General features: G+C 40.4%; 1 protein-coding gene across 1 annotated transcript in view; it reads left to right on the forward strand.

The window, feature by feature from the left end:
- The window catches only part of LOC147615388 (hydroxyproline O-arabinosyltransferase RDN2-like), a 32,557-nt gene extending 20,738 nt beyond the window's left edge, over positions 1-11,819 (forward strand). The window contains exons 6-9 of the mRNA XM_086779484.1: positions 10,303-10,374; positions 10,485-10,598; positions 10,832-10,923; positions 11,002-11,819. Of these exons, the coding sequence (XP_086635610.1) occupies positions 10,303-10,374; positions 10,485-10,598; positions 10,832-10,897 (252 nt within the window). The 3' untranslated portion in view covers positions 10,898-10,923; positions 11,002-11,819. The remainder of the gene's footprint in view (positions 1-10,302; positions 10,375-10,484; positions 10,599-10,831; positions 10,924-11,001) is intronic.
- The last annotated feature ends 12,681 nt before the right edge of the window (positions 11,820-24,500 follow it).

The following is a 24,500-nucleotide window of genomic DNA, read 5'->3' on the forward strand; positions in this document are numbered from 1 at the left end:
CAAGAGGGGAGAAAACCTCATATGTGAGGGACTCCAACAAACAATGCTAAGCAAGCAGTGAAGAATGAGGGAGGCAAGCCAGCTATATATATGCCAACATGAAGGTAGCTGACTAAGGAAAATATCCTCCATGACTAGGGAAAAGTGCTCTAAGACTCCATAAAATGGGGATAAAATATGGGTAAAATAAGTGGGGTCACTAGTTCCTCTAGCTAACATGGGCAGTCCTAAGGGCTAAAATAGAACACCAAACATGAAGCCAGCAACAAGGACATGATGCCTAACACGTACTACAAGAGAAAGTACTCTCTTATTATAACATACAATGGTCAGCCTGTAGTGTGAACTTGACTATATAAGGTGGTGCTATAACTATGTTATACTCTAGTAATCTAAATGTGGCTGTCACATAGCTTATCATCCATTGGCATAGTCTCACCAATCATGTCAGTGGCATGAGTACGGAAGCTATTACCTAGGCGGGCCATCAATGTCCGCAGTAATAGTTGAGCTTGATATCTCAACACTTCGTCCTTGAGCTCAATACCACACATTGTACTCCAAGCAAGCTCCTAAACCTGTGGAGCTTTTGTATACCAAGCGTCTTTGTGAAGATATCAGCCGCCTGTTCCTCTGTGCTAACATATATCAAATTTGCATACTTGCTATAACCTTCTCTCACACAAAGTGATAATGCACCTCAATATACTTTGTCCTAGCATGATAGACCAAGTTATTGACCAATTGTATGCTACTCATAATGTCACAATAAATGATAACGGTCCTATTGATAGGCTCATCCATATCACTAAGTAGCTTTTGAAACCAAGCTATCTCACAAGTTGTCATAGCAACGTCTTTGTACTCTGTCTTTGTACACGATAAGGCAGTTGTCTGCTATTTCTTGTTACTCCAACTCACAGCAACACTAAAAAAAAAAGAAAGAAAAAAAAGCTGTTGGTAGATCTTTTATTTGCAACACTACAAGCCCAATCAACATCTGTGTATCCATGTAGTTATATCTTTGTGCCATCCTCATAGAAAAGTCCATAATCAATTGTGCCACATTTGACTTCAAATGCATCTTAACATCGTGTATGTTAACATCACTATCACTAGTGATAATCAAATCATACACATAAATGACTAACAACACGATCCCTCTGTCTTTCTTTTTTACATAAAGCGAAAAATTTGCATTGGATATTTAAAATCCAATGGTGATGAGCATGGTCACCATGAAATGTGCAATGATTATATACATAAAATTTGAAGGTTGGGAACTCAAATCTGAAACTTCAGATTTGCGATGAAACGTTCAATATTTCATTCCATGACTAAAACGCAATGACGACTCTCATAGTTGTCATTTTTGCAACTGGGCTGAATGTCTCCTTATGGTCAATGCCATAGGTTTGCACGGAATCCTTGGCAACCAATCTTGCCTTGTACTTGCTCATTGATCCACTTGAGTTATGTTTGATCTTATACATCCACTTAGCCTTCTTTTCCTTGGGAAAAGACACTAATCTCCATGGTGCATTTGCATCTAATGTTGTCATCTTCTTATTCATGGCATCTTCCTATTTTTTATTTTCAAGTGCTTGCTCAAAACAAGTGGGTTCTTTTAACTATGTAAGCATAATGATGGGTTGTATATCCATCATATCTCAACTTGTCAATAGGTATCTAACTCTTGTAGACTTGCATACACGTAGATCATTGCTAAGTGTTCTCAAAACAGTCTCCACTGACGGAATGCCAAGATCCTCATCAAGGCTTTCCTCGGAGCCACTAGTCACTATCCACATATCAGTGACCTGTTGACAGATCAGGCACAAAAGATTGATCTACCTATCCTTCCCTTTGCTTGATGCATGTGTACCTTCATTTATTCTCAATCTGCCTAACCATGGACTACTACTAGAGGACTCTACAGGTCCATTAAGTATATGTGATTGGTGCTCTACATGTGAGGCAGCATTATTACTTACTACATTTTCATCTTTTGTTGTATTTATTGGTGTATATTGGCTGCTCATCTCATCAAAGATAGCATCTCTGCTTACTCGCGTTGATGTGTCCGAGAGACTTGCCTCTATAGCCCGTTCGAAACACACCACCGTGAGGAGGGGATAACCACCCAATTGACAGTAGCTGACAATCCTCTGACTCTCGAACACCACTCCTTTCAACCCTTTGCTCGACTGTTGACAGTTGATGGTCAGAACTAAACCCAAAAGTTTCCCCTTCAACCCAAGAGACTGAAACCACTTTTGAAACACCCACGCGACTGACTCCTTTTGGGCCTCAGCTAACCCAAGTTGACTTGACCTGACACAATCCTTATCTGACACCTAGATTACTAATAGTACCCGACTTGTCAGACGGACTTTTGACTGGCTCCCAATTGTCAGCCTTGGCTTCAAAAGTGTTCAACAAACAAACAGCTATATCCCAACAATGTCAGTTGACCTTCCCGACTCATAGCTTTCCAAGCTGTCCCTGTTAGAACTTGTTGACTCAAACATAGACTGACTGACAACTCAGATTCAATCAAAGTCTGCTCTTCACTTACAATTGTTTTCTCTCAACAAAAAACTCTATCCAAACAATATTGATAGAACCAAAACAAAAGAACTCATCAATCCCACATAATCAGGTACTCTGTGCATAAACAAACTAAGCCAAACTCAACTCTTGAGATTTGGGGATTAAACAAACAAAAGAGAACACTATTAAATCAAAGGATTTCCACACAATTATTCCCAACAAGAGCCTTGTGTTCTTAACTTCACAAAGATCAATAGTAACAACAAAAGTTGTAGCTATACTCTGCAGTCTACCGCCAAAAGATATTGCAAAGGATTGTTGAGAAAAAACACGAGCCAGTCAAGTTCCAACAATGTTGCTATTTAGAGGTCCTAGTGAATCCACTTCCTACAAGACCCTCTACCGACAGTGCAACCCCTGCTCTAGGCAAACCCAATCTCTTCAAAACAAACCTTGCGTCGCCGCCTTCTCAAAAAACAAACAGATTCCAAAATAGCAAGCTATCACCAAAGCTGTTTCACCACACAAGCATGTCTCTCTCTACGATTCTCCTTTGTACTCCTCTTAGAAACCCGATTTTTCAACCATGCAAAATCTTGACTCTCTTCATAGCCTCTTGTCACCATGCGCTGTTCTCCTACGTCCTTCTGTATATGCAAGTACTCTCCCATTAGTTCACTGGAGTCACAATGGCTAGTTTCATTTTTTAAAAAATGACCACGCACCAGTTCCTAGTTTCTAAGGTTTCCAACTATATTCTATGCTTTATTTCCATTCCTGGGGTCTTGGGTTGGCATCTTCTTGGGGCATATTTCTTAAGCACAGAATCCTATCATAGTTTGTCCAACCTCCCATGGTTAGAGTATTTATGCTCAACCATATGTTGTTTGTTGAACAAAACAATCTTCAAAGAACTAAATTAGTGATTTAGGGCATAGAGTTTGTGTGAGATTTTATGGTTGCTCCTCTTGTAGGAGCAAACATAATTTTGGGAATTCAATGGTTTCACAAGTTTCAGTCAGATATTGATTGGGACATGCACACTTTTCGGACTATCCGAAGTGTGTTCAAAGTTTGAGTGACCATTAAATGTGAGCCAGGACTTGCACATGACATCCCCTTCTACTTAACTTGACAGAAGCTGCATAGTCTCCAAATAGTCTATCAATAAAGTCGGATAGTCTTCGAAGAATTCTTTGTCAAGCCAAACCACTTCGTGATGAGTCCCTTGGTCTTGAAACCTCGTGAGGAATTGTCTTTGTCTTCGGCTTGAGCCATGCTTGAAGCAGTGCAGAAGGAACTGTTTTGGAACCATCACTTCAGCTTCGTCAACTATGTCTGGTTCCGCTTCGTCTTTAACTTCTGAAGGGATTGGACTTGCATATGGTTTTAGCCAACTGACATGGAACACATTTTGCATAGTCCAGTTCGGAGGTAGCTTCAACTTCATTGAAATCTCAATGATCTTTCTCTGGATAGGAAAAGCTGCGAAGCTCATGAACGATAACTTTGGGCATCACTTGTCCATGTGTTTAAGTCTTTGCTTCATAATCCGAAGATAAATCCAATCTCCTTTCAAGAACTTCATATGCCTTTGGTCTTTGTTGGCCTGTTAGTGTAGGCCTCCTGCGCTTTAGTCAACGTGTCTTTAACTAATTTCAAAATCTCTTGGTAAGGCTCCGTTATTCTGTTCACTTCAAGTACTCAAGATGAGGTTCTTGTCAATAATGACTGAAATGGTCTTCCAAACGCTGCTTCATATGGAGTCATGCCAATAGCTGAAGAAAATGAATCATTCAAAATTGCTTGAACTAAAGACAAATATGATTCCCACTTACCTCGCTGATCATGGACATAACACTTTAGCACATCAAAGGCCAATTGGTTGTAGATTTTTGTCTAGCCATTAGTCTATGGACGAAATGCACTAGACAAATTTAACTTAGTACCAAGATTATCAAACAATGCCCTCCAAACATGACTAGTAACTCGGCATCTCGGTCTGACACTATGGTCCTAGGGGTCCCACCAATCGGGTACCAATGCTGAATGAACAAATGGGCAATATCTTGAGTGATCACACAGACCCTGCATGGAATAAGCATAACAAATTTGCTAAATTTATCAACAGTTGTTAAGCATTGCGTATTATTCTTACCTGGACTGGGAGGTAGATTTGTGACAAGGTCCATTGATATATCTTGGAAAGGTCCTTCAAAAGTTGGTAGAAGGTTGTAACAACCTTGTCTTCTTTTCCACGAGGAGGTTTCACCTTTGTAACAAACGTCACAATGTTGCACATGAGTGAACACATCGCGCCTCATTCTTGGCCAATAATATTGTTGTTCTAGCTTCACCATAGTCGAATTCATGTCTCGGTGACTACCGGTGATGGCATCATGGGCGTCATGGAGAAGAGCTGTCTTGAACGACATCATGACACAAAGTCAACTTTTGTAAAAAAGCCAACCATCTCGTATCAAAAAGTGGCATGGTCATGTGGCATCCAGTGTCTGGTCTCACTATGTACTGAATTCCTCAAAATCCGCGTACATATGCTTCATGTAATTTAGTCCCGTACCAACAAGGTCAAGTCTAGTGGTCTGAATCAATGTCATTGTCTCTTCCTGGTCAAAGCATCGGCCACTAGGTTAGCCTTTCTTGGAAGATACTCGATCATACCACCAAATTGCTAGAAGATTTGGCTCCAGCGGTGCTAACGGTCACTCCACTTGCACTTGGCATTGTCTGAATCTAGTGCAATGCTTGATGGTCAATGCGAATCTCAAATTCTCAGCTATAAAGAAAACACTTCCAATGGTTCAAGGCTTGAATAATTGCTAGGAGTTCTCGATTGTAGACCGAGTAATTTTTTCCTCTGGGCAGTAACTTATGAAACATGTAAGCTATTGGATGGCCATTCTATTGTAATATAGCTCCAATCGCCATGTTACTCGCATCGAGGATTACTTGGAATGGCTCCTCCTCCTCCTCCTCCTCTCTTCTAATTTCTCACAAATTCTCCAATATTTCCAATTCCCTAAATTCCCAATTGCTCAATTTCTCATAAATCTCTAATTTCATAGTTGTTCAATTTCTCACGAGTCACAATTCCACATCTCTCTAATTGTCCAATGGTGACCACAATTTCCTAAGCTTTTAGCATATTTTAAGTGCCTAGCTAGCACTAGGTAGGTCTACAAATAATTCTACAAACTAGAAGTTCTAAACCATTTTATTGTATTTATATAGAAAAAACTACAAAACCTCCGCATTTCTTAGCCGAAAGACATGAGTAACTATTGACGGAATGCAAAGTTTCTCATCAAGGCTTAGCTCGGAGCCACTAGAGTCACCATCCACATATGAGTGACTTGTGGACAGATTAGGCACAAAAGGTTGATCTATCTTTTTCTTCTCTTTGCGTGATACATGTTATCTATATCTTTCCTCAACTTGGACTAACATTGGATCCATTGCTAGAGGACTCTCTAGGTTCACTAAGCACCTGTGATTGTTGCTCTACATGTGGGACAATATCATTACTTTTTACTTCTCCATCTTTTGTTGTCTTTACTGGTTCATACCAGCTACTCATCTCATCAAAGACAACATCTCTTCTTACTTGCATCTCACAAGTAGTAGGATTATAACATCTATAACTTTTCCGCTTCAAAGCATAACCAATGAAGATGCATTTCTTTGTCTTTGCATTCAATTTTGTTCTCACTTCATCGGGAATATGTACATATGCAATAAACCCAAACACTTTCAAGTAAGACTTTTGGTTTTATGCCTGTAAAATTTTGTATTCATCTCCTCATGGATGAGAAGAGCTATCAATTCTTGAAAATCAAAAAAGTTCTCTCGAACTCCAAAGGAGTTTTGAAACTGTTTGTATTCTTTGCCAAGACTATTTAAGATCACACACACCATATCATCATCATCTATCGATGATCCAATAGAAGCAAGGACATCTGCAAGTCCTTTAACCTTTCACTGAGTAGTTATTTATACTCAACTTTTCTCTGGTTCCATTATGCAGCTCTTGCTTTAGCTGTATCTTTCGAGATTGAATGTTTGTATTGTACATCTTCACCAAGGTGTCCCAAGGCTCCTTAGGCATTTGTGCATCCTCTATATGTACAAACATAGAATCTGTCACACTGATAGATAACCAATACAACAGCTTTCTAGCTTTTTCATGCTATGCTTTATATGCTTGTACTTGTCGAGGGGTCGAATTTTCTTCAGCAATCTTCGGCTCCTTTCATCACTTGTTATGAACTCCCAATATCCTTTTCCCATAAGGAAATTGGTCATCTTGAACGTCCATGCTTAGAAGTTATTCTTGTCTAGCTTCTCACTCACAATCTGTGATAGATTGTCAAACATCTTTGCTTGTAGTAACTTGCCAAACAGTGCTTGTAAAAAAACTTCTGCACTTGCAGCAAATTTGCAACCCTTAACAGCGGTACTATAAACATTTTATAATGTTCTTATATGTGAACCGGTCACATACACACATATCCACCAATACCTACAACACTTAGATTCTTTGTATAGACTGTCTTGCAACCAAATTTCTATTGTAACTTTGCACCGAACCAAAAATTGGGCATATCCAATGAAAATTGACACTTAAATAGAGTACTTGCAAAAAACTTGCAGGGCCAAAACAGGGTCCGAAACGTGTCCGAATCACGCCGAAACACGTAAAATCTTAGTTAATTACACCTAATATGGTCTTCTTCCTTCATCTAGGAGGGTGAGTGAGTTAACTATGTTAATTGCACTCAATATGATCTTCTTCCTTTACCCAGGAGGATGTCTCAATTTGAGACTGACTTTCCTGTCTCCCCATAGCTCTCATAGTTACCGAAGGTATTGCTCCAAAGTCAAAGAGGGAAAGAGATAGAAATACCCTTACCTGTGTATTGTTTCCTTGCTTGCCTTGTTCATATCTCTTGCTTGTCTCCTTAGCTCTCACATGAACTGGAGCTCTGATATCATAAAGAGAATGTGGGGGAGAGAGAGAGAGAGAGCTTGAGTTCTTGCAAGCAAACACACACAGAAGAGAGAGCAAGACATAAGAGAGAGATGTATGGTTGAATTTTCTCCTATCTTCTTCTCTTTTCTACAACCATTAACTAAAGAGATGAGAGTACATACTATAAGGAAAAGTACTCTCCTATTGTAACATACAATGGTCGGTCCATAGTGTGAACTTAACTACTTGAGCTGGCGCTATAACTATGCCATAACTCTAGTACTCCAAAGTGGCTGTCACACAGCTTGTCGCCCACCACTGGCTATCAGCCATATTCTCACGAACTGTGCCAATGGCATAAGTACGAAAGCTATCACCTAGGCAGGTCATCAATGTTCGCAGCACTAGTTAAGCTCGATATCTCAACATCCGAAGGGTCCCAGCTAGTGGTTAGCTCATTGGTGAGAGTAGTGCTGGTGACAGTAGTGCTGGTGACAGTTGAGATTGTTGAGGGTGCGTGTTATGGGACGTGCATGCTTTTGTGGGCATGTGCTTGCTAGGTTGTGCTGGTGTCTCACTTGGTGGGTGGTTTATGACCGTGTGGTTTGGAGCCGATGGTTGGGTGGAGAGTGCTAGCCAAACTCTTATATTTTCCTTTTATAGTTTGGTGATTTGATAATGATGCTCAGCGGTGCTGAGTAATGGATGAGCCTCTAGCATGGTAAACAATGAGATTTGGTCTTGGGTGAGCACGCAAGTCGAAACCTTATGTTGGTGTGCTTCATTTTCTGAACCTTATGTTGGTGTGTTTCAATATGGGACTTTTGGAATTGCCTTCACTAGGAGTTGATACAAGAAATTTTGTATTTCGTGTATCATAATTTGATGTCTCTACACTCGGCAATAACACCTTGCGATCTCTTGCTTGAGGATTCCTCCTCTCTAGAGTCATGTTTGGTTGACTTATTCGTAATCCTAGTTAATGGTGATTCTGCAAGTGATTAAGTGTTTTTTGATTGTTTTTCTTTTTGGTTGATTTTGTATGCTTCTAATCTACCAATTTCAACAATGCATGAATAAATATGAAATACATAAACAAAAATTAACTATTCTACTCTAATCTACACCTAATGGAGGTTAATGTTCTTCCACTACTAATCACAATTGTTAAGCTATTTCTTGATTGAGTGCAATGAAATCTAAGCCTGTGGATTCCAAAATCATACAAATCACTAAGAAACTAGGGTTTTTTCTGTCAAGATATGAAAATAAAATGTCCTAATGCAATCAAACCTCACAACAAAATAAAAAACAAGAAGCTGAACACATCCAAGGCTCCAAGTTTTTGCAGCATGATCTCCTAATCAACATTGGGCAATATTTGGTGATTCAAATAGCTTGGAATGGATGGACGAATGGAGCTAAGCCTTAGACTAGTCCTTGTGCCAATTGTGTTCAAGTGAAGTGCTTACCTTAGCCTCGTCGAATCACGTGCCATTAGGTCTTGTGTTTGAGCCACAATGCAACTCTCTGATGTGGGTGCACTAGCTCGTGCATCGTTCGTCACTTCTAACCACACCGGAATGCTCTTTTGTTGTGGGAGTGAAGGTAGAACTCTAGATGGAAGAAAAAAGAGAATGTCTTTCGTGGTAGTTCTCTCACAAAGGGTGGGTGATAAAGAAGCTAATCAAAGAGAGAAACGTATAATCAAACCTATTCAAGCAAGTATGCATCTAGCATAGAGGGATCCAATAGGCACAAGCAAGCAAGAGTAGAGAAGAGAAGGGCTCATAGGTATTCTATTGCAAGAGAATGAATGTGTGTTACTTAGTTCAAAATTGACTTATATAGAAGTGACTAGTTTTCACATTAGGTTGGCCAAACTTAAAAATGGTCAAGTTACTATTACTAGTCTTAAGCAAGTATGTACAAGAATTCCATAGACTTTCCCTATTTGACATTAAGCTCAAGTGCCGCCTTACAATGCTAATGTAGGCCAAATGATATGTTCCTGTAATTATAGATTAACCTTGCTTGTGGAACTTTGTAAAATGCTCTGTGGTAGTTGACAGAGCAGTAATACAGCCTCTCGGTGCATCTCCTCAATAATGGCTTTGAAGGTGAAGATGTGGTCTAGTGTGGAGTGGTGAAGCCAAAAGCCCGATTGGCTGGAAGGCTTGCATCCCCTTTCTTTCTGCCCAATCATTTGGGTAAGGCTGATCCAAAAAGCCCGATTGCGGAAAGTGTTGCATCTCCTTTCTTTCTGCCCAAATTTTGGGTAAGGTTGATCCAAAGATCTTACACATCAATTTCCCAACCATGTTTGTATGGTAGGTCCCCTGCCTTATAGATGGGTATAATGGTGTTCTTTAAACCTGGATTTGGGGAGCTTTTGCAATTACCCTCATTGAAGAGCTTTGCGAGAATTGGCGCAAGAGTCTAGCAACCATGAGTATATAGTTGGGATTGTAGTCCTTCATGGTCCTGAGCCTTCCCATTTTTGAGGTTATGGATAAACTTGGTAACTGATTCCGTGGTAATGAGAGTAATCTTAGTTGGTGGAGGCATATCCATGGTGTCAATTGCAGCTGGCTGGGTGCATTGAGTAGCCCAGCTGTGCATGCATGCCAAATGAAAGAATCTGTGAGTGGGCACCTTGATTTCCTTTCAAGGAGACAATGCAAAACTCTTTGGAATTACTACTGCACGCGGAGAGAGAGAGAGAGGTGACTAAAATAATTGGAGCTGTTTGATGACAGCCTCCATGGGATCTTGAGGTTGCAGAGAAGCTCATCATACACTATACATATGGCTGTGATTACACCATGCAGGTGAATGGTTCTCTTTGTAGTGGTTTTACAACCTAGAATAACTTGCATCCCATGGCTTTAGGCCTTGAGAAATATTTTGATTCCTTTATGACATGAATGTAAAATTTCAGGGAGTCTTGACATATGGAAAGATCGGGGAATGGCGATTCGACAAAAGATCGCATCTATTAGGTGCTCCTCCAAGAAATCTTCCACTACCTCCGCCGGGTGTTCCAGAGAGTGTGGTAAGCAAAATTACAACCCGTTTTTCTCAATTTCAACCATGAAAATTACAGTAAGGACGGTTTTTTCTGACACTGTGCATGCATGTATGAATGTGTATGCTTACCTATGTATGTATGTGTGTCAATATACAACCGTTGATGGCTCTATGGGCTATCACATTCAAGAGTTATTTCAAAGTATGCCAGCTTTTTCGGTGTCTAGATGTTTTATAAGGCTCATTCATTTCTTTCAGGTAACTTTAGTAAAAATGGTAAATGAAGCAACGGCAAACATACCGAATTGGAAGGAAGGGGAGTGATAAAAGTCACGATTTGGATGTAAAAGGTAAATTCTTAATGCAAAGTATGTGAAATTCGTAAATTTTCCCAAGACGCGCTGTGGATGCCTACTTTTGTGCTGTAGGTACTGATACCATGGGACACAGAGGCTGTTAAAGCTATGGAATGTTTTGATGATAAAGGATAATAGGATACTCATGTTTTTTGAGTCAAAATGTTTCATCCTTGAAGTCATTTGAAGCTGAAGCAATGCTCCAAAGATGCAGAGGATGAGCTTGTTTCTGCAAGAATACACAGTGAGTTGTTCAAAGTCGATATCACTACTATTTATTACTAACACGGATTTATGGTCGATGCGGCATGGGTCAATAAAGCTCTAGAACATCATAGTTGTCAACATGGCTAGCTAGTTCACCTGAAGTATATACATACTCGGGTCTCCAAGACCCTTGATGTGCTATGAAGATAAGACACATACAAGGTCTCAAGGGTAGGTTGTTACAACATGGAGAAAATAGCCTTGTTATTTTTATGGGGTACTGTTTTTGGATTGAGGCTCCAAAGTGAAAATTATTGGTTGCATCTCTCTTCCATTTAGAACTTTGAATGGAGCAAGTTCAATAGAAGAAGATGTCAACACATTCAGAAAAGCAAGGCATGATATTACCACCAAAACAACCATTACCTCCTCTGGATTTTGATGTGAAGAACTGAATCCTAGTTCTTTTTCTTTTTTGTTCGCTCATCTATGATGATAATCTCTTATAGGATGATGCTGTATGAGAATCTTCTAGGTTTATTAAATGACTTTCTAGTGATTATTGGCTGTCTATGGGGCTACCATGGACAATAACCTAGAGCTCTAGTGCTGGACTATTGTTCCCATCCCCAACTATGTTTGATTGGGCTATTCTTTTATGGTTCATTATGTTCCAAGTATTTCAAGCACTCTTGGTTGACTAGTGAGAGAAAGAAGTTCAGTGATGTATCCTTGTGATAAATTGAGACCCTTCTGATTTTTTGTAGTGGGTGAAATGTAAGTGTTTTAAGTGTTGTGGATAGATGCTTCATGGGCACACATTGAAATGTCATGTCTGTTGCCACTCAATGATGTGCAACATGTTGGCATGCAATCGAAACATCGACACGGTGTTTACATCCCATGACATGATTAGGCATGTGACATGTGGCCTTATTTAAAGCCTATAGAAGAAGTTGTGTGTACTCAGTTTGTGGTGATTGGCTTCCACATGATGTGCAAATGTGGTAATTCACAGAAACGTTCACCTTGGAAATGCTTTCTTGTAGAATTTTTTTGGGTCTTTGCTGCAAAATGTTGGAAGTCATCTCAAGGTTTTTTTCCATTGCATAATAGGCCCTCAAGGTTGATGTTCTGAGTTGTTGAATCACTATATTAAATTGATGTTATTAAGGTAACTTGTTAAGTAATGAATATATATTGAGAGAGAGAGAGAGAGAGAGAGAGAGGGGTGACCTCCTTATGCATAGAAAAGGCTTTCTTATTGAAGAGGTGTCTGCTTCCTTGCTCTTATGCATAGTCTTATCAGGAAACTTCCTTCTGCTGGAGGTCCAAAATCCACTCTTGAAGAGGGGTTTCTCCCAGAAGGATTGGAGTTTTCTACAAGTAGATGGCAATGGAGGCAAACTCCACCGCCCAGTCCTGGTTTATCAGCCTCAGAGCTTCTTGCGCTTTGCTTCTTCTTGAACATCTGCACGTGTGCAAAATGCAGGGCTTCATGGTGTACATACGCTTCCCATGTCAGATTTAACTGTGCTATTTTTCTTCCAAAAATAGAAATAAAAATGGTCTGCAGCAATGGCATAGAGCAAGGGTGCCAGTGGGCAGCCTTGCCTAATGGAGTTGGAAAGTGGGAAGGCAACAGAGAGCACCCTGTTTATGGACTAAACTGGTTAATCAAAGACAAGATGGATAAAGGGGAAATGCAGGGTATCAGCCTTCTCAATGGGAAACAGTTGTACACACAGATGTTTGCAGATGACACCAATGCTATGGTTGGTGACATTGAGCTAAGTATCAGATGCTTTTGGTGTTGCCTTGATATTTACTTGAGAGACTCAGGTTCAGTGATTAACCATCAAAATACAAGTATTAGATCACTAAGAACCAAGCCCCCAGATTGGCTTGTGCAAGCTGGTTGTAACACCCTGGAAGATGGTGCGATCTTCAGACTGCTGGGTATACCCATGGGCTTCAAAGTCACTCTAAAACAAAGATGACAATGGGTTCTCAATAGAATAGAAAGCAAACTCATCAGATGACAAAAAAGGCAACTCAATTTAGATGGCAAGAGAATGGTGCCTAACCATTTCATTACCCCGTCTAATATATATTTTCTAAGTTGTTGGAGAGCTCCTGATGAAGATCTGAACAAATTTATTAGGCTGTGCAGGAAAACTTTCTTCTTTGGGGGTAAGACCCTTGGCTAAAGAAAATATACTAAAGGTCAAATGGGATTGGTGTTGTATTGGAACAGGGAAAGGGGAACTAGGCATCCTTCATATTACAAATCTGGCAGACAGGATGGCTGCCAAGTGGATCTTGAGAAGCTTCATCAACCCTTCTGATGAGTGGGCTTGGTTGATAAGTAGAAATACCAATCAGTTCAAACTTAAAGGCCATACCAAATGGAAGAACTTACTCTCTCTCACAATCATGGTGAGTAAGTGCCCCTTCAAACTTGCTGGCAGCCCCCTTAGTAATGTCCCTCTGGTCAGCTTGGAATGCTTTGAAACAGGACATAATCCTCTCATCCAAACCCAGGAACAGCTGGGGACTCCAAGGAAGAGATTCAATTGGTGGCCTATGTTGCCCTTGCCCCCAGTTAACGAGTCTAAAGTTGAAGCTGCTCTTCGGTTGCATAATCATGGTATCTGCAGTTGGTGGGACCTATTGGACAAAGAGAACAACAAATGGCTCTCCAGGGCAGAATTGATCAAAGAGAAAAAAGTCTCAAATGCTGAACTGGATCTAATTGGTGAGAGGATCAAGCTCTGGAGTCCTAGTACTACTGGTTGCTTTCCATCAGAGACCTGCCCCACCCTAAAATTTTCCAATGGTGTTCACAGGTCAAGACTCCCCTTGTCCACTGCCCTTCCTTATGGCCATCCTATTCGAGGTCAAGACTCACCTTGTCCATTGTAAACCTAACAAGAGGTGGGGGTTGTTGTGGGACATAAAACACCGGTACATAGTATTTTACATGATGTGGAACAAGTATGTAGGACCTAAGAAAGCTTGCCTAGCTTGGCTACTTATACATAGAGCCATATGGACCCAACATAAAGCACTCAGATTGAACATTGGGGATGGTAAATGCCACAAATGTCAAGAAATGGAGGACGACTTGCATATCTTCATGCATTGCCCTCAAGCAAAAAGATGTGTTGACTCTCTAGCAACTTGTGTCAAGTCTTGGAATGGTCTTGAGTTAGGATGGAAGAATTTGATTTTGGGAGAGAATATTGCTTGCTCCTTAGAGCTCTGGATTGTGTTGTTGAGGATTGAAATGCTTTGGGTGTTGTGGATAAACATACTCGAATTCATTTTCAACAATAATCCTACTCAGCAAATCTGGCTGAAAGTGCAACTGATACATGCAAGTGAAAGGTTCATTAAAAGGAGGCTGAAGGACTTGGAAGACAAGCTAGTTCAGAAGTAGGATGACATGATATGCAGGGAAATCCAAGAACTCACAAGGTTGAGAGAGACGGCTATTCACAAGGACATTCTGTTGGTTAAAGCTCTCTACTCTATGTGAAAGGTACATTCAGGGGAGATTAAGGGACGTGGAAGACAAGATATCTAGGCTGAAGGCAAAGAAGGATGATAGTGTGATGAATTCAAGATTTCATGCTTTTGAGAGAGACAATAGTCGCCAAGGACAGGGAGTCAATAGTCGCCAAGGACATTGTTTTGAAGGTTCTTTATGTGATGTACCTCCTCTCTAATCTCTTAATATAAATAGCCATTTCCTTGAAAAAAAAAGAAATAAAAATGGTCGTGCTACCCATTGGTTCACCCAACTCCAACCAATAATCAAAAGGAAAAACATCGGTAGTTACAATAAATTAAATGTCAATCATATCAACCCCAATATGAATGCACCCAAAAAAAAAAGTTTTTTTGGGTGCATATTAATTAGTTAATTTTGTAAGTATAGGCTAAAGGTTTGTTATTGTAGGTGCGCGTAGGTTTATTTTATTTAATTTTAAGACACGTCAGTAATTTTTATTTGTCAATCCGAGGCGTATCAAGGCAATCTAGCGTGTTGAAAAACGTGGTTTTTTTTAAAACATGCATTTGTTCTATTTTTTCTAATGGACTGTCGATAGAGAAGGTATGCTTTGCCATCTGCATGACGATTGTAAGCTTGGCGATTATAACCAGGATCAGTTCAAACTCCACATTTTTCAGTTAGGGCTGTGCAAGATGGAGGCACGACATGGACTTTGAAAGCCATCATGAGGGAGAGAAGGGGGGTGTAGAGGTCGTCTCCCTCTCTCTTTACTGCCCCTTCCACCGCCACCCCATATGCAACATACGCATCCCATGCATGCTCTCCAGTAGGCAATCCCTATGCACATGACCCACAACCTTGGGTTGCTGCCAGTAGGGAGCGAGGGGGGCAAGCGAACACTAAGAGGCGACTAGGGCAAGGGTATTAATTTGCCTAAGGTATTAATTAAGTGCCACTTCAGTTGCATTTTATTAATGCACCTTACAATAAAAGTCTGAATATGCACCTACAATAGAAGTCTGAATATGCATCTACAATATACCCTTGTTTGTTCAAGGGTACCCCACAAGTTGGATACCCTTGAACAATCAAGGAAATACAATGGTATCATTAACTTGTTAGTATGCACACACCAAAATATCATGTAAAGTACGTTTGGGCTAAGGGAACATGGTTCAATGGTCAAAAGCCACTCGCTAGATAGTAATTTGGCAAATACATTCACGTAAGGAGGTAAGAACTCGTGGAGAATCTAGGAAGATAGAGACATTCAGGGCATTGATACTAGGAGATGGTGGCCACTATGGTGTTACAATCAAGGGTGATGAGGTAGGAAGCCTAAATTACTCAACTAATCATACATTAGTGTGATGAGGTAGGAAGCCTAAATCACTCAACTAATCATACATTAGTGTGAGATAATCACTTGTATCTTTGTCTATATAAGAGGCTCACATCTAATGCAAAGTACAAACTTATTTGATCATCATTATGTTGTCATTATACTAATTTTTATGTGATTAGTCTTAATCTCTTTAGTATTTTATTATAGTAAAACCATGAGATTAATTCTACTCTACAATACTCCATAAATATTAATATGGTATCAAAGCTACGTTATTTAGAACCATGAGGTTAATTCTACTCTATGATCCTTCATAAATACTAATATAGTATTAGAGCTAAGTTATATAACCCATAAATCTCGGCTTAATTGTGATTATTAAGCTCTAATCTTTCATTAGCATAATCTCATTTTGCAAAAGCCCCTTGTCAATTGCAGGTTACAATAAAAGAACATCATCCAAGCACATCATTGGATGGGGGGGCCATGGTGGGTGCTACACATGTGGTTCATGGTACGACCCACAATCACTTAGGTAGCTAACGCACACCATTCCCAAAACAGCCATGTGTCTTTCCTCCTCAAATAGCATGTTATTCTTGGTCAAATCATGCACTCTTCCTACTATGGAATTCCTCATTGTATTACATGGAATCACGTGTCTTTCTTTGTCGAATTGCATAGCACCTTCTAGTGTGTGTCTTGACATGTCATTCCTCATCTAATGATGCATCATTGGAGGTCAAATCACACATCATTGTAGACTGTCCTCCGTGTCATTCTTGAAAAGCTATAAAAGGCCTTTTCCCAATATCATTTTTCATGTTATAACCAAACTCTCATAGTTTTTCGTCATGATTTATATCTCTGTAATACACACTCTCTCTAGCTCTTGAGCACTCTCTCCATTACCTACACCCTCCACCACCACCCCACCCTCCCTCTAGCCTCATATCTCACACATGACCCCTCCTCTAGTAAAGCATGGTGGATGATACTGATTCAAGGCACACTTTTGAGGTGAGAGATACATAGATACCCACCAAGCGAAAAACTTAATACCACCCAGCCTTATGAGGAGCACTAATTCTTGGTTTGGGAGGTCTCTTAGGTAGACAAAGAGAGACTTTTAATGTAGTAAATGGGAGATTCATTCACTCATCCATTAACACTGACCAAAGCATGTGCTACTATAGGGCCACATACTATACCATAAAATTGCTACACAAACTACTATACATGCTTACCAACACGTGCGAAGATATCAGGCCACACATCAAGCAGGTTGGGCTTAAAGGTCTAGTTAGTTTGCCACCATGAGGGATAGATGTTTCTAGGGTGTGCATAATGCACCACCTCTTTTTATACCTACTCCAAGGTTGAGACAATAAAAGGGGCCAAACTAGGAAGGGGTAAAGATAAAGCTGACTTATGCTCTGGTTGGGAAGCCCTCAACTATTGGCCAAAGGTAGGTAGCCCTCAACAAGCGATAAAAGGACCACTAGTAGAAGCTACTTGTTGCAAGGATCCTAGGTCCATGAACTAGCCAAAATAGATACCTTGGTGGAGTGGAGTAGGAGGCTAGAACTAATGTTGTACCTACACTGGAACATTCTTTGATACAGAAGCTCAGTAGCTCAGGACATGAAAGAAATTGTTAGATGAGATGAATGATGTTTTCATAATAATACAACAACCTACTTGACCTTTTGATGGCTCCAAATAGATAAGGGGGCATCACTCCAGACTAAGAAGTCAGGATCTGAACCAAGCTACTTATAAATTAGGTCAACCATGCTAGGGATGTGTTGGAATGGAGGCCTTGTATAGAAACGTTTTGAGGCAGAGAAGCATGACATATCATATATAGAACCTTCACTTTAGACACATATATACTATGCGTGAACATGATGGTAGCCTTTACTTCAGATACGTACTTCACTTCAGGCACATATGTACCATGTGCAAACATTGTAACCTTCACTTCAGGCATGCTTCCAATGGAAACAATCAACCTCACTTGCAGAACCTGCTCAATCATTTTCTCACCAAAAAGTTATTTGTAATGTTCAGCACATGAAGTACATCAGTAAGATACCTCATTTTTCCATCCTGCGCATAGATAAAGGGACTTTCCTAACATGCGCAATAAGGTGAATTATATCATCTCCTAGCTACATAACTTGGTTTTTTCCAATCACTTAATTGCCTAAACCACTCACCATGGCTGATCATGTGGTTAGAGGCTCCCAAATCAACATAACATACATCTCCTAAATTCAGTGCAACATCTGTGGTCATGGGAACTATGCATATGAACTATGTTTCTCATTTCTATTCTTTAGCTTGCTTTAGTTTACGATACGTTATTCCCCTTGCAACTTCCACTTTTTATGTCATTCTTGTTTTTATAGCAATCCTTTGCTATATGTCCTGGTTTGCCATAGTAATAGCACTGTATGCTAATTTCCACTTTGATTTCTTTGCCATCCCCCTTTATGGCTCCTCCTACCTCTAGAGGGGCCTCTTCCACATGTTTGAAAATTAGAATCCTGTTGCTGTTGTCCATGATTTCTATTTCCATATCGGCCTTTAGATAAAGATATACCTCTAACTCTAACTATGCTTGTGTGAAGGCATGATCCTATAGATTATTGAAGGATGATTTATTCATTGCCGGTGTTTCATTGACCAGAAGGTTTATAAGGTCTTGAAAGTTACTAATTGTTGGAGTGGAGATCAATGTAGCAACACTTCACACACATAGATGCAACAAGCAAGGAGAGATAGCACAACACTCAAAGTAGATTGATGAGAATGAGTGAAGTACAATTGAAGTGGTGGGGTAAGGTTACTTACACACACTCATAAGAGTACATACATACACTCAGGGGAAAAAACCTCCAGCCTACATCCACACATCACATACATACACTCAGGGGAAAAAACCTTCTAAAGAGGGAAAAAGTGTCCCAATCTACATCCACACATCACTACAATATAAATGGCTACAAGAAGGCTGCTCCTAAACCTAGGAAAATTTTTAATATTCAAGAATTTGTGGTTAAGCCTTATGTTATATTAATTTTTAGAGAGAGAAGACTAATCTATATGCTCTAATTTAAGGAGAACCAAAGTTTAGACAAGTTTTTAGATTAGATTATTAATGGAGGGATTTAATTACATAATTTAGATTTAAATTATGAATTTAGGGTTACTCCCATGCTTAGAGAGAGAAACTAGGGTTAAAAATATAGAGAGAGAAAGATAATAGCAAGATGGGACATTAAGAATTTTAGAGAGATAAAGGGAGAGAAAGAGAAATTATTTAATGTGCTTGGGTATGCGATGTAGAATTTCTTCATGATGCAAGGCCTCCTTCTATGTTGGAAGTGGCTTGGGCCCTTTAGAATCAAGCACGGTTGATAGAAGTGGACCACACCTTTTGATTGTTGGCAGGCTTAACATCAGGACCACCATTGAATTATTTGCATGGATAGATAGCGGTCCGAACCTTCTTAACAGTAGGACTACCATTGAATTATTTTCATGGATAGATAGCGGTTTGGACCTTCTTAGCATCAAGACCACATTGAAGTATTTGCATGGATAGATAGCGATCCAGACCTTCTTAGCATATGCAAGTTATCTAGGAAATGGACCGTACCATCATGGGCTAGAAATGGATGTCTGCCATGGTCCACCCATTAAAAGACTAACGTGTGGAGGGTTCTCATTAATAAGGTTACTTGTAGGTGCATGTGCCCATGTGTGCCATGAGGTGCAAGATGTAGAAAAAATGTGATTACATAGGTGCATGTGTCTCATTAGCGGGGTTACTTACAGGTGCATGTGTGCAGGTGCACGATGTGAAAAAAATGTGATGCCCTTAGTGAAATATATAGGTGACATTCTTGGTCAATATGAGGGAAGATGTGCCCCATATGTGTTATGTAACTCAACTACTTTCTTTGACTCTATTTATTACTTTCTTTGGAATTTTTTTCAATTTGGGTTAGAAAAAAATGAGGGCCATGAATGTTTAAGGGGTTGGTTGCTAATAAGATTTAGCTGTCAAACAATTTAAGGCAACCCCTTGTGGGGTGCATCATTCAAAGGAATGCATGTGATGTGTTATCCCTTGGGCCATGCTTTTGCCTGCATGGTCCCCCCCCTCCCAGCTAAAGTTGTGCTTGGATGGCTAATGGCAAGGGTGTGGTACATGCACATGGTGCATGCACATGTTATAATACTTTGGGGTCAAGTAGACTATGGATGATTTGCGACTATTTGATTAAGGAAAACTGTGAGCATTTACATTGAAGTTGTGAGACCCCTACCCCTCAATAACTTTATAAATCTATAGGAAGTTGTGAGACTCCTACCCCTTAATAAATTTATAAATCTATAGGAAGTTGTGAGACCCCCACCCCTCAATAACTCTATAAATCTACATTTGAAGACTACTATAATAAGGGTAGCATCCCACTCGGGGCCTCCATGTAACAATATCCTAACGTTCGACTATCGAGCAACTTCCTCTCATAATTAAACTAGAATATGAAACATATTGGGGGAAGAGAGAGAGAGATTGAGCTCTTGCAAGCACACACACACTCACACAACAATGGAGAAGACACACATACACACTCTCACAAGAACAATGGAGAAGACATACACAGAGATGGAAGGCTGAAATCTTCTACTACTTGTTGCTCTCAAAAGAGGTCTACAAAAGATAAGTGAAAACTAACATAAGTACTAGAGTACTATGTACAAGTAGTCCATAATGTAAGTTTACAAGATAAGTATGCCATAACTCGATTAGACTAGGTAGGTGTATTCCAGCTATAGAATCACTGGGTGGCAAAGATTCGTCATGTCAGAGCTACCAAATGCGCCAATGGTGTAAAGGGTGGAACAATCACCTAAGCACGTCATGAGTGTCATTTATTGAGATTAACATCTCAACACTCTTCCTCAAGCTCAACTCCATCTCTAAGACTCTAAGCATAGTGTAGAATCTATGAAGCTTCTTTCCTCGAAGGCCTTGGTGAAAATGTTAGTTACCTACTCCTCTGTGTTGATGTACACTGTTGATGTATACGCTGATGTACGCGAGATCAACATCTCCTACTAAGATGACCTCTCTGATACAATGATAATGGACCTTTATGTGTTTGGTATGTGCATGAAACACTCGGTTCCTAGCTAACTATATGCTACCAAGGTTGTTGCAATAGATAACTTCTTGTCCACATTGTTGAGATATACAAGTGAATAGGTGTGTGCGGGAACAAGCCCTTAGAAAGAGGTTGTAAAAGAGAATCTGTAAATGAGTGAGAAGCTGTGAAAAGGTGAGAGGTATCTACTGGGAGAGAATAAAGGGTAGCATGAGAAGATTTAGGATGTGTGGAGATATTCTGGGAAGAGGTGGAGAGAATCAAGTAAAAGAGGTGGAGTGAATCAAGGAGAGATCAGTGGGATTAGATACTTGAATGTAAACTCTATAAATTGAGGCATTGGCCTAATGAGAATTTGTTGGTTTTTGATTATCCATGCCTATACTAAGCTAGCAGTTAATTTCTCACTAATCACATCTTAATCATCATCTAATCTCTTTGCTAATGATGTTGATTCTTGCATTTGATCCTCCATAGCTCATCACATTGCTGCAAATTTAACATGGTATCAGAGCCTAGCTTAGAATCCATCAAATTTATGAGCCCATTATCTTGCTAATCATCGGGTAGTTAAGATTAGTAGACAATCAAATTTTTAGTCATTTTTCAACAAGCCTCCTGTACCCACAGCTGGTGGAGGGGATTGATCTCCCTCCATGCTTAACAATAGGCTTCAAGCCTCTAGCGCCGACGCATGCTGCAGATTTTCACGATTTCTCAAGTGCCTTCTTTCTGAAGCAAAATTGAGATCTTCACTTCCACAGATACAATTGGTCTAATTCCTCTTGGCCCTAGGGGTTTTCAAGGGTGCTCTACATGCTGGTGATGTCAGATTTGTGAAATTACTCAAGGAGAAGTGAAATCAAGCTCTACATAAAATCTGCAGGTGACTTTGGTAAAATAGAGATTAAGCATTCAATGTTTGGTCAAATCTTGTGTTTCTTGGCTTAATCCTCTACTAGACTAACTGTTATTGATGGCTTTGAAAGGAGTTGACCTCATTTGAACTCTAAGGCCCCAGATCTGGCCTCCTCGCATACTTTGTTTTCTGCACACAAAATAGAGGATTATTTTACTAATCAATGATTAATCAACACTAATCACTATATTTTGGTGCAATTGAGGGTTCAAATTAACCATTGGGTATTTGATACAGATCCCTATAACTTCAGATTGCAATTCGGAGATGGTTTGATACTCCAACCATTCAGTACAGATTTGTTACCCTTTGCTTTATGTAATTTCTGGTGAATTTATGCTGATAAATCTGTTGTAATCATCACCTAAACACTAGATTGAGTTGTAAAAGAGTAGACACTTTCCTTAAATCTTGAAATTAGATCAAGAGGTAAGACCTCCTTCATATCATCATGAGCACGGCACAAGAGATAGCCAAATTTAATGGGGAGCAGTTTTATACATGAAAACCATGTATTTGCTCATCATGAGGAAAAATATGTGGGGGCTAGTTGAGGGAGGAGATGAATCCCCAGAGGTGAGTGGGAAAAATGAGTGGAAGAGCAGGAATGAGAAAGCATTAGGACTCATCGCACTCAGTTTAAATGATGAAATCATTCATCACATCACAGGGATACAATGGGCAAAAGATGCATGGGATGAACTCAATAAATTATTTGGCACTCAAGCAAAAAATTCAAAGATAAATTTGTTAATGCAATTCTACAAATTGGATATGAAGGAAAGTGAACCTTTAATCACACACTTGAACAAATACAAAAGGATTAAGCAACAACTAGCAAGCCATTGGCAAGAAGGTAGACGATGATGAGGCACTAGCAGTGCTTTTGAAGAGTGTAGACAAAGGTGAATATGAAAACATTGTAGCAACCTTAAAAAATGTACCTGAATTGAAGCTGCACGACGAGATAGTAGGAGCTCTACTAGAGCAAGAGACCAAGGTCAAAGAGAAGAAATGGTTGGACTCAACAGCTGGAGGAGAGGAAAAAGCATTCTTCACCCGAGGAGGATTCTCACGAGGAAGAGGACGAGGAAGAGGTAGAGTAGGAATAAGCGTAGCCATGCTTGAAAAGTAATGTTAACCAGAGTGGTCAACATACCCCCCTCCCTAATTCAGGTCCGTCCTCCTCAGAGCTTGCTGGGATCTAGCGGTAGTAGATCGAATATGTGTTGATAAAGTTGTGGCGCAAGGTAGGAGTAGGGGGTGTTTGATGGAAGACCCTGTAGTAGCTGGTCCAAAATATTATCTCCATCATATCTTCAAAAGTCTATAGGCACTAGGCGGGCATCCACATGATGCGCTCATAGTATCCAAAAATCAGTTTGAGCGTTGGCCCCTTGTTGATGTCAAAGGCCAGGCCCTTTGTGCCCTCGTGATAGTGGTCTCAGTATGGGAAGGCCTCTAGCAGCGTGATGATCAGGTTGAAGAATCTAATCATAGCGATCACGGATGGGTCTGGGACTTGATCATAGTGGCGGATGAATTCGTGGAAGCACTTGATCATTGTCTCTTTAGTGTAGGGTTGCTGAGTCGTCGAAGGAGCAAACCATGGAAAGTTAAATTGTAGCTTTGGGTTCCTCTGCTGCTCCTCATGGAGGAAGAGGTTTCACGCCCACCGTATTTTGATTTCGTAGGTACTCTGGGTTGATTTTGGAGAGCTCGTGGTGCCTTGATAAGTTTCCTAAATGAATGGCTTTAGAAGAAATGGCGCCTCCAGGCTAGCTACTCACCCATGAGTTCTAACGGGATGGGGCGAGCAGCGGGGGTCGCAGCTGGTATCCTTTGCGCTGTCTTGGTGGATGCTCATGTCGCCATTGTCAATTCTTGGCCTCAATGTATGGACGTAGGACGTCGATGTCCATGCAGTCCGTGTGGTGCGAGTAATGGGCGTGGCTTAGAGTTGTCAACTGAGCTGGATTTGTATCGCCTGCTTGAACTCCGTGCGATTAAGGGGGTCTCGCCAGTTGAGAGGATTAAGTGGAGGGTCGACCTCCTTGCTCTTCAAGTGGTGTGGCGACGGCGGAATCTTGCTTTCTTCCAGGGTTGGGTGGGAGGGGTGATGTGGTGGTGACGAGGGTGGAGGGGTGGTTGACATAGAAGCACCCATGGCAAGGTTTGCATCAAAGAGTGGTGGGTGCTTGGTTGAGGTGGAAGGGATATCTCAAAATGTAGTGTGCCTTCCCAGATTCAAGGTCAAAGATGGTGGTGAGAGTGGGGTTGGTGAGGGGGGTGGGGTAGGAAGATGAATGGGCAAAGAGGATTAGGGAGAAGAGGGGAAGTGTGGATGTACCAGATGGGGGTGGTTGTGGTGGTTGGGTACTGGTGCTTGGGTGAGAG

Source organism: Cibotium barometz, chromosome 40, assembly GCF_041138505.1.
Source record: "Cibotium barometz isolate CiBa-2024 chromosome 40, ASM4113850v1, whole genome shotgun sequence".
NCBI lineage: Eukaryota > Viridiplantae > Streptophyta > Polypodiopsida > Cyatheales > Cibotiaceae > Cibotium > Cibotium barometz.